Source organism: Stenella coeruleoalba (assembly GCF_951394435.1).
Source record: "Stenella coeruleoalba genome assembly, chromosome: 13".
NCBI classification, from domain to species: domain Eukaryota; kingdom Metazoa; phylum Chordata; class Mammalia; order Artiodactyla; family Delphinidae; genus Stenella; species Stenella coeruleoalba.
In genome coordinates, this window is record NC_137159.1 from 60,793,237 (window position 1) to 60,809,660 (window position 16,424).

General features: G+C 40.2%; 1 protein-coding gene across 3 annotated transcripts; it reads right to left on the bottom strand.

Moving 5' to 3' along the window:
- Positions 1-68: 68 nt before the first annotated feature.
- GPATCH11 (G-patch domain containing 11) lies at positions 69-16,420 on the bottom strand. 3 transcript variants are annotated; one of them, XM_079940249.1, is made up of 9 exons: positions 13,478-14,638; positions 12,566-12,637; positions 11,422-11,648; positions 10,548-10,589; positions 9,650-9,770; positions 9,438-9,528; positions 7,311-7,427; positions 6,318-6,399; positions 75-5,609 (listed from the first exon to the last, which is right to left on the bottom strand). In XM_079940249.1, the coding sequence occupies exons 1-9, from the start codon at positions 13,549-13,551 to the stop codon at positions 5,554-5,556; spliced, it is 882 nt and encodes a 293-aa protein (XP_079796375.1). In that variant the 5' UTR covers positions 13,552-14,638; the 3' UTR covers positions 75-5,553. The 3 variants fall into 3 exon arrangements, with proteins under 3 accessions (XP_079796377.1, XP_079796375.1, XP_079796376.1); XM_079940250.1 differs by lacking the exon at positions 13,478-14,638 and adding an exon at positions 16,304-16,420 and having other exon boundaries at positions 82-5,609; XM_079940251.1 differs by lacking the exons at positions 11,422-11,648; positions 13,478-14,638 and adding an exon at positions 16,304-16,378 and having other exon boundaries at positions 69-5,609.
- Between the last annotated feature and the right edge of the window lie 4 nt (positions 16,421-16,424).

The window sequence follows — 16,424 nt, forward strand, 5'->3', positions numbered from 1 at the left end:
CATAGCTTGAGGTTCTTGGCATGCTAACTTTTTCATTATGAATGTGGAATGATTTCAATATTATTCATATTTTAATACGTTTTTGTGTTAAAACATACACAAAAACAGAGACTAGAATAATGAAACTCTGTGTACTCATTACCCAGCTTCAACAGCTATCAATATTCTGTCTTTCCTGTTTCATTTACCCCTCCTTTTAAAAAATGTCTTTTGCTGGAGGATTTTAAATTTCAGGCATCGTATCATTTCACTTGTAAATACTTAAAGATGTATTTCTAACAGATCTTTTTAATTTTAACCAAACCACATCATTGTCACTCAACAAATTAATAAGATTTTCTTAACTATCATGTAATAATCAGCCTGTACTGAGTTTTCGTATCTCAAAAATGTCTTTCTGTAGATTGTTTAAGTCAGGATCCAACATTTCATTTAGTTGGTATGTCTCTTTTACTCTATAACATCCACCTCGTTTTTAACTTCTTTCCTCTTGCCATTTATTTGAGGAAGGAGTAGGTCACATATCCTACAGAATTTCCTTCACTTAGGATTTGGCTGATGGTATCCCCATGGTGTCTAGTTAGATCTAGAAACTTGATTTGATTCTGTTCTGAAATTTTTTTCTGAGAATACTCCTAGGTGATACTATATACCTTCTTTTGCTTCACTTCAGGAGGAACATGATGTCTGGTTGTTCTGCTTTCGGTGATTTTAAGTTTGGTCGGTGGCTTGTGGTGGTGTCATCTACTATGATCAGTCTTCCTTGTCAATCTTTCACCTAATGGTGTTAGCAGCCATTGATGATTATTGCCTGGATCCATTATTTCATTAGGGGTTGCAAAATAGTGATTTTTGGATTCTATCAAACCTCTCACATTTATCATCTGTGATTCTTCTATGAAGAACTTTCCCTAAAGTTGAATGGGACAGATGGGATAAATATTTATTAATTTTTAGAATGAAGTGGCATCCCAGTAACGTCCAAAGGTGACAAAGAGGTTTTTTTTTTTAGGCAGGAGTGTGATCCAACCTATACTTTGAAAGTGTTCAGACTGGGTTGGAGCAGGAAAAGACTATATTTGAAAGGTCAGAAGTCCGAGAGGCTAAGAGGGCCTGAACAATGGGAGGGGACAGAACCAAGAGGAGCTGGCAACTGACTGGATGTGAGGATTTAGGGAAATGTAAGCATCAGAGATTACCTCTAGGTTGGTTGGATGGTGAGTGCCAGGAGTATGATGCCATTAAAGAAGGTACAAATCTCAATCAAATTAACCCCGTCAAAGAGCCATGCATATTTCAGAGATATTTTGTCTCACACAGTTTTTAGTTAGAATTTAAGCCAATAGTGGGGCTGCTTTTCACATGTCAACAAGGTGAGGGGGAGCAGATTTGGGCGGTAAAACACTAGATCTCATTTGGAGATGCCAAGTTGGAGGTACTGCCATAAATTCAGGGGAGGGTGAAGAGCAGACTCTAGGAAATGCAGGAGAGGAACTTGAGAGAAGGGATGAACTGGAATCATACACAGAAGAGATGTGTATGTTATCTGGAGGTAAGCCCTGATGCTTAACTTTGAATCCAAGGGATTGCCCAGGGAGAGATTACATAGAGGAGAGGGCTCAGAAACAAAAGCACAGCAGACACCTCCATTTAGATATTTACTCTTTATATCATGTCAGTCCACTCCCTACGTCTGTGACCGTGAGCTCTCCCAGTCACGACATGTCCTCAGGATGGTCACAGATGCAGGGACTACAGTTGATAGATGTACAGAGGCCCCACTGTTGGCTTACACTCTGACTAAAAACCGTGTAATGGGTGAAACTCTGAGGCAAATCAGATATCTCTCAAATATGTGTGGCTCTTGAGGGGTCAGTTTGATTGAGACCTGTATTGGTTTTCTAGGGCTGCTGTAACCAGTGACCACAAAACTGATGACTGAAAGTGACACACATTTATTCTCTTACAGTTCAGGAGGCCTGAAGTCTGAAATGGGTTTCAAAGTGTTGGCAGGGCTGTGCTCCTCTGGGGTCTCCCGTTCTGCATCTCACATTCAGCAGTACCTGAATAGGCCCCAGCCACACAGGTCTGCTCAGGGTCACCTCAATAGGCTTTTGTGCTCAGTGGCGCTCGGCTATGGTTTCTACCTGAAATTCCCTTCAATCTTTTTTTTAAGTAACAGCTTTATTGAGACATAATTCACATACCATAAAATTCACCCCATTTAAAGTATACAGTTCAATGGTGTTTAGTATATTCAGAGTTGTGCAACCATCACCACAATCAATTTTTAAACATTTTTGTCACTCCAAAAAGAAACCCTGTACCCATTAGCAGCCATTCCTCATCTTCCTCCAACTCTAGGCAACCACTAATCTACTTTCTATCTCCATAGACTTGCCTATTCTGGACATTTTGTGTAAATGGAATCATACAGTATGTGGTCTTTTTCACTTAGTATGTTTTCATCTGTGGTATAGCATGGATGGAAATTCCTTTCCCTTTTATTGCCAAATGATATTCAGTTATATGGATATATCACATTTAATTCACCTATTCATCAGCTGATGGACATTTAGGTTTCTACTTTCTGGCTAGTATGAATAATGTTGCAATGAATATTGGTGTATGAGTTTTATCTGGACACGGTTCCATTTCTCTTGGGTATAACTTAAGAGTGGGAATGCTGGGTCATATTGTAACGCCTTCCTCATAACTGCATATCAAAGTTATGCTGAAAGCCCAAATTCAGTGCTGCTACCATAGTGTTCTACCATCTCCCACTCGGAATGAAACTTCTCCCTAATACTTCAGTTATTTAGTTCTTCAGCATTGTACCTACCAGTTTGCTTTGGAGCTCAGTTATTCCTGCATGGGTGTTTCCCTCCTTGTAAATTTCTGGAAAGCAGGGACAGGCTCTCTCATTTTGATTTGCCCCAAGGCAGCAAGTGTATTACCCTGCATTTAAGCAGGAACTCTATAAGTGCTTTTGAATTAGTAGGGAATAAAAGTGTTAAGAATTTCATATACTTGATCCTGCAAAATGTGTCTAATACTAAATAATAATAATGTTCACTGTAAAATTTCAACAGTTAAATGTTGATAAATAACAAAGTAAAGGTGGGTATGATAAACCAATTTAGTATATTAAAGTCTATTTATTTTGAATTTTAAAAGCTCCAGTATTTTGGGTTTATAAGTAGGAAAATGAAACATTTTAGAAATTCTAGATAGGACTCTGAAAATAAACATAGTACAATATAAACAAAAGTAAATGACAACAAGTAAATTTCTGGCCTCTGGCCTGGAAATGCAGACCACAACTCTGGTGGACTTATGGGTTCCATCAAGGTTATTCCTACATTCACAGCATATTTGTTCACAGACATATTCAAAATACTCTAGGCCACTGGGCAGGTTGCCCTACAGTCAGTAAGAGGAGAAAAGGAAGCCAGTTCCTAACTCCATTCTGCCTGAAATTATCCACATGGCGTTGGGTCTGTCCAAATGAATGTTGGTTTGTTGGCTGAAATGACAGGAAAGGATGTGACTATAATTCCAAGAAGAAGATATACTTTGTTTTAGCTGTTAATACAATGTTACGATTTTTTTAAATGGAAAAAGTAACTATCAGTTTTATCCAACTATATAAGCTCCAATATTTTATATATGTATTTATAGTCATAAAACTCATAATTCAGTTTCTAGATGAAGAACTGAGGCCCAGAAGTTAACTACGTTTTCAAGCTCTGCTGCATTTTATTTATTTATTTATTTATTTGATTGCATGGGGTCTTAGTTGAGGCAGGCAGCCTCCTTAGTTGTGGCATGTGAACTCTCAGTTGCGGCATGTGTGTGTTATCTAGTTCCCTGTCCAGGGCTCTAACCCCGGGCCCCTGTATTGGGAGTGTGGAGTCTTATCCACTGCGCCACCAGGAAGTCCCTCTGCTGCATTTTAGAATCAAGGGTAGTGATACACAGGCCACAGTGACCAATTACATCAGAATCTCTGGAGGTGGGACCTTTGTAATATCATGTTTTTTAAAGCTCCCCAAGTTAGACTTTAGAACAAGTGAACTAGGTCAAATTAGGTCAGAGGCTAATACAACTCATACCATTGATTATCTTAATTTGGGCAAGTGTAGGTTAGCTTCTGCTATGTTGTCAGGTATGCTGTTTATAATAAAAAGAGGCTGATCTCTTGCTCAATGCTACTGAAAGGTGAGCTGTAAAATTGTACAGATGAGGTCACAACTTGATCCGAAGAACAGTCATGCTCTAGTTTAACCTAGAGCACTAGTTCTCATCCACAGGTGATAATCAGACACATTCTTAGAACTTTAAAATAAATAGATATCCAGAAACTATCCTAGACTAGCTGAATCAAGTCACTAAGGGTGGCACCTGAGCTTGTGAACTTTAAAAAAGTTCATGATTTTGATGCCCAAACTTAGATGGAGCTCTCTAGAGATGTGCCACATGGTATGTCTTTAGCTATATCTGGTTAAATTATAGGGAAGCAGAATTCAGCTTAAGACAGAAAAATAACTTTTAAAATGACTTAGAGCTACCCAGCAATGCAACGGTCCATTTTAAGGCAGTGAGCTCTCTGTGGCTGGAGGAATAAAGGCAGAGGTTGGATTACCACCTGCTAGGAATGTTGTCAAAGGGATTAAGAAGTTGGATCACCTGATATTTAAGGTTACTCCTAATTATTGTTTCTTTAGCCAAAATGGGCAATTGTTCACTTATAATGGATATACACATTGCTATGAAAACTCAACGATTTTACGGAATATCATAACTACTTTGTTTCTAAAACTGATTAGAATTAAGTACTATTAATGGATCCTTGCCTCTGACATTACTCTTATTGAGGGGAATACTTTTCCCCTCCTTCTCATGCTTGCATGAAGGGAACTTCTTGCTCCTTGGAAGAGAGAAGTGTGGGAACAAGCTCTGTGAACCTGTATTCATTCCGTCTCAACAGAGAGGTGTCTCATCTGATGAGTGATTTTGGGAAAAGGAACTGAGCATGTATGGCCCCACCCCTGAGGGGTTGGTTCTCTCACCTTGAAAGCTAATGGTCTCCTAATGCAAAGATGGGCTCTGTCCCTCTGAGGCAAGGTCGGCAGTTCTCTCTAACCAGGGAGATCTGGCAGGGAGCATGACTGGAGAACAAGTCAACTAGCTCTTTATTTCATTGATAATAAAGCTGATATTTTGATCTCTAACTCCTATGTCTTATTTCTCAATTTGTTGCAAAGTGAATAAGAGAGTTGGTGTCCTTAAATCCCATAAATGTCACAAAAGAGTCATAAATTGTAATTGCCCATGTCTATAATACTTGTGTTCTGAAATGGCTTTCCATTATGTTTTTGAAGCCAGTGAACAATTATATAGTACAAAGTACTTATAATGTATAAAAACAATGAAACATATAAAGGCCCTCTTTCTTTACTGGTATCAAAAATTTGGAAATTCTAACTGCTCAACTGTCTATCTTTAGGAAACAATAACATTTGCCAAGCTTCTACTTTATTGAGAATAATCTTAGTCATGATCTGCAGAAGTTGGTCCTGGGCAATTTGAAGACAGGTCTTCTTTATCTGTAATTTATGTGAGGAAAAGGAACAATTAATACAAATTGCATAGTATACTATTCTAGAAAATTATTTCAACATGACATGTATTTTGTAGCTGTGTTTGCTTCTTACTCTGCTAAACAAACCAGGAAAAGATACAACAATAACTCAAAATTCTTCACCTCTCATGTACAAAGTCCTTAAATTCAAGTTAGCAAAGCTGACTTGGGCAAGTGTGTTAGAAGAGAAAGCACTTGTGTCTGTTAAGACATTTGACACATTTTAAACCACTTCTTTCCTTACAATGAAGAAACAATGGAGTGGATTTCAACATTCTGATTTTTATGGTTCAGGGATAGTATTCTACCTAAATACAAAAAAATTAGTTCTAAAAATTTATTTTTCAGGTAGCTGAAGAGTCATGAAAAATAAAGCATGAAAAAAATTCAACATCCTCAAGTGATTAAAAACTCTATTTCTTTTGAAATAGAAGACTGAAAAATTCCCTTCTGCACATTCAGTTTCTGAAAAGTTAAAAGCACCTTTAATCAACCCTCAATTATTTCTCTGTCCACTATTTCTTTAAAGCATTCATCCAACATGGCCATTTGGAGGGAATAAAAAAATTTCCATTGTCTATGGGAAATGTGACTTTCATAAAAAAATCAAAGCTAAAATCAATGTTTTGTGTTTGTACTCAATATTTTTAAAAAGTATAAAGTATCTTCTTACCTTCATAGGCTGTTCCACACCAAATACAATACAGATGTTCTTCTCTTAAATAACTAGTCAATATTTGTAATTTTTCCAGTACCTAGATATAGGATACAAGCATATTAATAGTTCACATTGAACAGAATCTTGGTTTTCGGGTCTCTCAGATCATGCTGAATTACCCTAAGGCCCTAAATCTTCTACTACACGCTCAACCAGTTAGGAGAGGTGTCAAGGGCAGAATATATTAGAACATGTCCCAGTTTACCAGTTACCCTATTTTCACATCTGTCAGACACAACAGAGACCCCTTGTTAACATTTCAACAATAGATCTTGGCTGGCTCTATTAGAATAAGCATCCTTTAAAGACCCCTTCTACTTTCAACAAATCTGGCTGAAACTGTCTCTCTCTACCACTAAAGTTCTCATCAATGGTCTCCCAGTTAAGTGGAACATATGGTTTTCAAATTGTGAACGTCTCCTACATACTCTTTTATACAAAGTAACCATAGAAATGTGTATTCTTTTCTTGAATAATCTCTACTTCCTTTGAATTGTGTTTTTTTGCTTGGTTTTGTTTGTGGGTGGGGGAGGGAGGTACTCAGAATCACTTCCAGGAGTTCAGCAGGAAACAAGGTAGAAATTAACATAAGTTACATTTGCGGCTAATCCATCATCCAAACTAAAACTGAGGTGAGAGGGTAGACTGAAGCTAACGGGGAAAATTATATTAAGTTTTGCTCTGGGGTTCATGAAATAAACCTGTAATGCAGTGGTTCTCAAGGGGTGATTTTTTCCCCTCGGGGGAAAATGTAGTAATGTCTGAAGACGTTTTCCGTTGTCACAAGGGGGAAGTGCAATGGACATCTGGTGGGTGGAGGCCACAGATGCTCTCAGATATCTCACAATGCACAGAACGGCCCCTGACAACAAACAACTGCCCAGTTCAAAATGTTAATCGTGCCAAGGCTGAGACAGCGCGGCTTACGGAACTGGTCCCAACACATACACTTAAGTCTTCACTCTTATATTCATCTTCATCTTGTTCTTTTTCTTCCTCTTCCTCTTCTTCGGTTTCCTCTTCAAGCCTCAACCAGTACCATGCCTCCCTGGGAACCTGAATATTCTGAAAATGTAGAATTATTCCCAATTAAACACAGCTAAACATAACTCTTATCACAAGTATGCTCCTGTCAACATGAATTCATTCTCTCAATTAAATATTTACTGAGTGCTGCTTTAAGAGTAAAGCACTATGAACTATGGGGATGCAAAACCCAGTTAGAATACTGCCTCCCAGGTGCTGACAATCTAGTAGGGAAAAGAAGCTATGGGTATAAGTAGCTTAATGGGCATAAAATGATACATATCAATGAGGAAATCTTAAGTATCACAACACATATTCAAAATAATGTCCTATGGAAATAGAGAAAAGAGAGATTGCTTCCAGCAATCTATTTACATATGAAGGGAATTTTACAAACATTTTTGAGACTTTTGTTTTTAATTGAAGGAAACTTTTTTATTCTTTTTTAAAAAAATTTATTTATTTTTTTGGCTGCATTGGGTCTTCGTTGCTGCGAGTGGGCTTTCTCTAGTTGCGGCGAGCAGGGGCTACTCTTCATTGCGGTGCGAGCGCTTCTCACTGCGGTGGCTTCTCTTGTTGAGGAGCACGGGCTCTAGGCACGCAGGCTTCAGTAGTTGTGGCTCACGGGCTCTCGAGCACAGGCTTAGTAATTGTGGCGCACGGGCTTAGTTGCTCTGCAGCATGTGGAATCTTCCCGGACCAGGGATTGAACCCATGTCCCCTGCAATGGCAGGCAGATTCTTATTCATTGCACCACCACGGAAGTCCCCATTTTTGAGACTTTATTTTATTTTATTTATTTATTTTTAAAATAAATAAATAAATTTATTTATTTTGGCTGCGTTGGGTCTTCGTTGCTGCGGGCGGGCTTTCTCTAGTTGCGGCGAGCGGGGCTACTCTTCATTGTGGTGCGTGGGCTTCTCATTCCAGTGGCTTCTCTTGTTGAGGAGCACGGACTCTAGGCACGCAGGCTTCAGTAGTTGTGGCATGTGGGCTCAGTAGTTGTGGCTCGCAGGCTGCAGAGCACAGGCTCAGTAGTTGCGGTGCATGGGCTTAGTTGCTCTGCGGCATGTTGGTCTTCCCAGACCAGGGCTCGAACCCGTGTCCCCTGCATTGGCAGGTGGATTCTTAACCACTGTGCCACCAGGGAAGCCCCCCACTTTTATCTATCTATCTATCTATCTATCTATTTATTTATGGCTGTGTTGGGTCTTTGTTGCTGCAGGCGGGCTTTCTCTAGTGGCAAGCGGGGGCTACTCTTCATTGTGGTGCGCGGGCTTCTCATTGCGGTGGCTTCTCTTTGTTGTGGAGCACGGGCCCTAGAGCGTGCAGGCTTCAGTAGTTGTAGCACACAGGCTCAGTGGTTGTGGCTCATGGGCTGTAGAGCACAGGCTCAGTAGTTGTGGAGCACGGGCTTAGTTGCTCTGCGGCATGTGGGATCTTCCCGGACCAGGGCTCGAACCCGTGTCCCCTGCATTGGCAGGTGGATTCTTAACCACTGCACCACCAGGGAAGTCCAAAGCCCTCCATTTTTGAGACTTTAAATGAAGTTATTTTATTTTGATGGTAATTGAACCATCAAAATAAAAAAGAAATGAAATCAAATCAAAAATTGAATTTTAAGAACCATTCAAATCTGAACTAGATAGTAGTCTACCATGATTTTACTAGTTAGAGACACATATGGTATTGGATATGGACTGAAAATAGGCTATTCTGGTTAACCGAATATCCTGGTGAACAGAATTTCCACACATAATAGCCCTGAGTAATCAATATTCAAATAAGTGGAGAACAGTTAAGTGTAAAAATGGTAATTTACCCATAGAGGATAATTCAGACTACTCAGGTTCCTGCAGAGAACAAGTCATTATTATGAGTATCAGTTATCATAGATCAATAATGCATCTTAAATGAAAGCTTTAGTGGGTAGATACACCAGGCTTGGAGTTCTCTCTTTCTCTCTCTCTTTTTAACAATAAAAATACACAGCAAATCACACTGGGTGCCAAAACACTTTACCAAACTGAAAGCAGGTAAAAGGCTTACCTTCTGAGTATCCAACTGTTGACAGGCTCTCTGGCTTCTTCTAAGATCTCCTTCTAGCTTCATTTCATCTTGCTTATTTTTAAGTCGCATTCTGATTCAAAGAAAAAAATAGTACACTAGAGGTCTGTGCTCTCTTCATCCATTTTATATGTCCAAGTACCAGAAAACATACCACAATAAAGAAAAGGTGAAACTATAAACTGCTAAAATACCGAAACTGTTCTGCAGCTCTTTCTTCAACTTCTTTTTTCATGTGAATCTTTCTTCTGTAGCTTTCCAATTTTTCCTCTGCTTTCCGTTTTAGTAATGCCTCATGACCAATGCCACTTTTTCCTGCTCAAACAGGAAACACTGATGAGAAATGTACTGACTTTATATTTCAAAACATGACAACTTAAAATTTCTTTTTCTGGCCACACCTTGCGGCTTGTGGGTTCCTAGTTCCCCAACCAGGGATTGAACCCGAGCCCTAGGCAGTGAAAGCGCCAAGTCCTAACTGTTGGACTGCCAGGGAATTCCCTAAATACTTACAGATTAAATGCAATTCTAATTTGAGTACAGTCACTCAAAATCATTTGATAAGAAGGATGGGAGAAAACACTAGAGATTTTTTTTAACCCAAACACATAATTTGATTTTTACAAAGATCATTGGTCTGATCTAATAAGATGGTAATACTATACACATTTTTTTCAAATTGGGAAAACAGTATCAACTGTCATACTTACATATAAATATGCTGAACAAATAAAGTATATATTTTTTCTCTTTAATTTGTCCAAAGTATTAAGAAAAACATTTAATGGATACATCTGTCTCAGGATACTTTTAGGACACTCAGTGGACAAAAATAGCTTTGTGTTGTTAATGGTTACAACACTTTTTCCCCTATTTTTATGATTAAAATTTTATTTTATACTGACTAAAACTTACTTGTATTTTTAGTTTAAAAGGTCTAGAAATTTAACTGAGAAACATTTTACTGAGGGTGTCTTATGATAAGAACTGTAACAGTACCACCATAAAAAAGTATTTATTAAGCAAATATATGTGCTAAATTTAAGTGTAAGTTGTTATTACTGGTAAATAGCCTCAAAAATAATTACATACCTGTTTTGACATTAAGAGGAATTGGTTCAACAATACCGTCTCCTAAAAAAAAAAAATAGAGAACAAAACACAAACTACTTTAGAAATTCTTCCTCAAACTTCAGGCAGGTGCAGTATGCAACTTTATAATGTTCTATACTTATCCCCTTCAGTTTCAATGATACTCAAAACTGTAACTGAACATCAATACTCTACAATCAACTACCACCCTTGCCTTCAAATACTTAGTCCTCGATAAGGCTGATCCACAGCCTGCAACGCCACCTCAAGGTAGGAAGGATTTTAAGAAGTAAAAACACTGATATATATCCAGGAGGGTGGGAGCCACAAGAGAGAGCAAAGCCTTGCGAGGTGAAGGTCAAAGCAATGACAATAAAGGAGAGGAGAGGAGATAAACAGCTTACAGAAGCTACTATACGTATATGGCCTCTATCTCTTAATAAGCAATCTCATTCCTAAAAGAGAGGTGAGAACTGAGCTTCTCCAGCTGAGGGGTCACTCAGGCAGCTGCCACAGGTACAGAGCAAGCAGGGCAGAGTCCTGCCATCATCTTCGATGTTGCTTCACTGTCCTTTGGGCCACTGTACTTCTTAACCCTTCTCTTGTCACCATTCTTAGCTGCTGCCTCCATTGTAAGCCTCGTCCATCCCACTTGTTAGCGCCTTTGAGGCCGAGCTGGGCAGATAAGCAGCTCTTGATGGCACATGTCTAAAGTGGATGTGGGAAGATGGAAGCTCTCCATAAGCTTGCCAGCAACAGTAAGAGCCTAGGAAGCTTAAGTTGTTTCAATTTCTGTGTAGAGGGACAGAGATTAAAGAGTCATCACTGGTACTCATCAATAAATTACAGCTGTTTATTTCTGGCTGTGACTCACCACTTTTGCCAAGGGCCTGACCACTTTTATATCCCATCTTCTGGAGCAAAGCAAACCCTTTGTTTTCACAGCCTAGTGCATTCTTCAGTCCAATGTCACGTCTCTCTTGTTCTTCTTCTTTTAAACTCTTCCGCTTATTTTTCAAATTAGCTTCCTGTTGCTTTTCTTCTTTTCGATGGGCTTCTCGGATTTGCCTCAGCATTGGCAAGCCTGGTCTGATATCTTCTCTGAAGAATGAGGGAAAAGGTTATTTTGGACCAGTACATGCAAGTTTCTCATAGCTTTGCCACTTACTCACTTGACACTACTTAATATTTCAGTGCTACCTCTAGGAGCATCTTTGTTAGAACATAACCAATGTCCTTTGAGAATGGCTGTGTTAGTTAAAATGATGAAGGCTGGTACCATATTGTAAGAAACTAAAAGTACAGAGTTGAAGAAATTAGAAATAGTAGGTTCAAACTAATTTTTCTAAGAGGTTGGCTATAATAAAAAGCAAAGCTGGACAGCAGGTATTAAGACGCGATGAGATGAAATGAAGTAAAACAGTAAATATCCTTGGAAAAGGGGAATAAAAAGAATCAAGGGCAGGAAAAAAACACCTAGCATTAAAAAGGAAGAAGAGATTTCTAGTATCTTTGTACTATAGACATGTAGGAAGTATTTCCATGAAGCAATAAGACTAACTTCCAACCTCACCTTTAAAATCAGTGGCATTGCTTAGGGCTTCCCTGGTGGCGCAGTGGTTGGGAGTCCGCCTGCCAATGCAGGGGACATGGGTTTGAGCCCTGGTCCGGTTGGATCCCACATGCCACGGAGCGACTGGGCCTGTGCACCACAGCTGCTGGGCCTGTGCTCTGGAGCTTGCATGCCACAACTACTGAACCCCACTCACCTGGAGCCCGTGCCCCGAAACGGGAGAGGCCACGGCAGTGAGAGGCCCACAAACTGCGGCGAGTAGTGGCCCCTGCTTACTGCAGCTGGAAGGGGGCTGCGCAGCAGCAAAGACCCAACGCAGCCAAAAATAAATAAATTAAATAAATAAATTTATAAAAAATAAAAATATATAAAATCAATGGCATTGCTGAAAATCTCCACTAATGTCTTACACATATCATTTCATGGAGTGTGCATATTTACTTACTGGACATTAATGAAGGAATCAGACATATAGTCCTCCTCTTCTGCCATTTTCAGCTTCATATGGCAAAACCATCTACAAATCAAATAGGATAAAGTAACGATTACTAATTTTCAGTTTACCAAAATGGAAATAAACCTGTATGCATTCCCAGCCATGACCTTTCTCTAGAGCTCTACTCCATATTCAAGTGTCCTTTTGACATCCTTCTGGGTGGAGCTGTTAAACTCAATAATCCAAACAACTCATTCTCCTCCCCCTCCCAAGACCTCCTTCATCCCTGTATTTCCAAATTAACGTCACCACAATCTCCCCCTTCCTGACCTCTTATAAACCTCTGTCAACTCTTCCTCCGTATTATCCCCCATAGGCATTTTTTCCTATAGTTGTGACCACTGCTTTCGTTCAGGCATTTGTTTCTCACCTGAACTATTACAACTGCTTCCTAATTGGTCTCATTGCCTTTGGCCTCTCCTCCTCCAACCCATCCTCTAGAACCTCTCCAGAGTGGTTTTTTAAAAACATGTCAGGACATGTTACTTGCCAGTTTCAAATCCTTTGTAAACTTTACCCTGTGGGCAGTGGAGGAACCATCATTTTCACATGGTAGCCAGAGAGATCCTTCATAATCTGACCTCTGACTCTCCTCTAGGACTCATTAGTCACGCCACATGGTCTCTCTCATTGCCCTCTGAACACACCACAGACAGTTCCCTCCTCCTAGGCCTAGGCTACCCTCCTTCACAAAAGCCTGTCCTGACCACTTTAGGCCTCTCTCCACAGCACTTTATGTTCAAGCTATTCATTTGTAACTTGATATAGTTAACACTTCACTTATGTGGAAACACTTTTGAGGACAGTTTCTATTCGAAGTAGTTAAAATCATGTAATTATAAAGTACACTTCAAACTTTACTGTGTATATGAATTGCCCTGGGATCTTCTTAAAATGCAGAGTCTGATTCTGAGCTGGAGCTTGAGGTCCTGCATTTCTAACAGGCGCCCAGGTGCTGTCAATGCTGCTGGTCCAGTTCCTGGATACAAAAGTGGAGTCACTTGTTGCAGTGCACATATGCTGTTTTGGCCTGCTCACCATCCTTCCCTTTGGAAACCCGGCCTTCTGCCCTCCTTGTGGTTCTAGTGGAAGGTGGCAATCTTAGTACCATATACTCTCTTGGGCACAAGATGGCCAGTTATAGTACCTTATGTCCTAGCAAAGGCGAGGGGATGACCTAAACAGGGCAAGTAAGCATCTCTTTCCCTAATGATACGAATATATGGATCGCAGGGAAAAGAAGCTCTCTTTGTTGGGGTTTCTAAACTGGAAGTATGTGAAGCTGGGCTGTGGATGGCCATCTTCTTGGTCATTCGAAGAGATCCTGTTCTGCAGAATGAAGCCAGATAGAGACAGGCCTAAAGGCAATGAGTCTCCAACCCTAGTTCTCAAGGCCCTGATTCCTGCAGCTCTTTCTTTAATGCTATGACCTCCCATTCTTCCCAGCTACATAGGCTGATAAGTTTCCTCATTATTTAAGCTTGTTTGAACAGGGGTTCTGTCAACTGTAACCAAGAGTCTGGACAATTACATTGGATGAAAACAGTATTACTGTACTGGTTTTTATATTTTTAATGTATATCTTCCCAACTAGGCTGTAAACCACAAAGATAAGTCCCCTGTATACCCTCTGCCTACCACTGTGTCCCAAACATCATAAATCCTCAGTGTTTAGCTATGATGAGGATAAGAAGGGTCTTTAATTATATTTCTGATTTTGTAGTAACGGAATACTTTCTTCCTGTGTTGCCATGTCTTCTTTTTTAAAAATCTTCTTGTAAATCTATCAATACAGAAAACTGCATAAAATAAATGTGTAGCTTAGTGCATTTTTATGAGGCAAACACTCTTGTAAGCATGTGGTAGCCTCCAAGATGGCCCCCAGTGATTTTTACCTCTTGGTTTTCAACATCCTTCCACAGTGAATGGGTTGACTTATGTAACCAACAGAATATTGAAGAAATGGTGGAGTGTGACTTCTTGGTCACAAAAGACACTACAGCTCTTAGATCACTCTAACTCTGAAGTTAGTTAGATCACTCTCTCTGAAGGAAGTCAGCTGTTATATAGTAAGGATATTTAAGCAGATCTATGGAGAAGTCCACGCAGGAGGAACTGAGGCCTCCTGTTGACAACAAGCACAAACTTGGGAGTGACATGAGTGAGTCACCTTGGAAATGGATCCTCCAGCCCCAGTCAAGCCTTCAGATGCTCACTGTGGGCTGGCATCTTCCTTACAACTTCTTTTTTTAATTTTAATGTTTTGATTATTTATTACTTTTTGGCTGCGTGGTGCAGCATGTGGGAGCTTAGTTCCCCAAGCAGGGATCGAACCCACGCCCCCTGCACTGGAAGCACAGAGTCTTAACCACTGGACCACCAGGGAAGTCCCCATTACAACTTCTTAAATTCCAAGCTAAGTTAAACCACTAACAAACTCCTGACCCACAGAAACTGTGAGATAATAAATGATTATAGTTATTTCAAGTTGCTAAACTTTAGAATAATTTGTTCTACAGCAAAAGATAATAGAAATCATCACCCATATCAGCAGATAGAACCTTGTCAGCCCCCCAGAAGCCCTCCCTGTCCCCTACCCTATCACACCCCTTCCAGTCACTTCCTTTTCCTTATGGTTTCATCACCCACACATGCATCCTTAAACATTACAGCTTAGTTTTGCCTAATTTTCCTTTTATTATAATACAATAAGTTAAAAGTATGTAAGATTATATCCAGCACTTGTGGTAATTCACCCACTGTCTCTAAACCTCAGATTCTTCATTTGTAATAACAGTATTTTTATACATAATGATCTAGCACCTACCGAGTGTATCAAACATTTTTATCCCATTTAATTACCATTAACAACTCTGTAAGGTACGGACAGTTAGTCCTGCTTTAATTAAGACTCAGTATGGCTAAATGACTTGCTCAACACCACAAAAAATCCAGGTCTCAGAGCTCTTTCTACTGCAAATAGGATTCGATTATTTTTAAGGGAACTACTTAGCTCTAAAGTGCTATGCAGAGGCGTTACAGGTTTTTTAAACCCCCTTTTTATAGGTACACTATACTTTAGCATCATCTGTTCCCGTAAGGATAAGGATAAACTTCACAAGGTGATAATCCTGGCAGAATGACGGTGGCTTGGATCACAGTGACAGCAGTGTAAGTGGTGAGAAATGGTCGGATTCTGGGTATATTCTGAAGATAGAGGTAACGGGATTTGCTGCTGGATTGGCGGCGGTGTGGGAAAGATCGATGTCAAGGATTACTAAAAGGCTTTTGGTCTGAATACCTGGAAGAATGGAGTTACCAGTTTTTGAGAGCGGTTAGACTGCAGCATCAGGTTTTGTTTTTGTTTTGTTTTTTGGCAGATAGTGGACAGGGAGGTGGCAATAAGAGTGCTGCTTCACATGTACTGAGAGTCCCATTACACATCCAAGTGGAGAGATGGACTAAGTAGTTGGATGTACAGTAGAAAGGTGACAAGAAGCGCGTCAGACCCAAACACTCCTCTCAGGGGCCGCTGATCCCTTCTCTGTCGCGCCCCTCCCAGGTGCAAGCGTGCCACAGACGCGACCACTCACGGGTGGGAATATTGGTGATGGTGTGATGGGTAGTCACAGCCAGTGCACAGATCACCGCCCTTCATCATTTCACCAGGCGCCCACAGCTCCTTACCTGGCAGCTGTACTCTCCCCAGGCCAGCTCGCGAAAGCTAGCGCTGCGCAGACGCTCACCAACCTGCGCGGGACCTCTGGGCCTTCGCTCCCACCTGAGTTTCCGCGGCCAGTGTCAATTG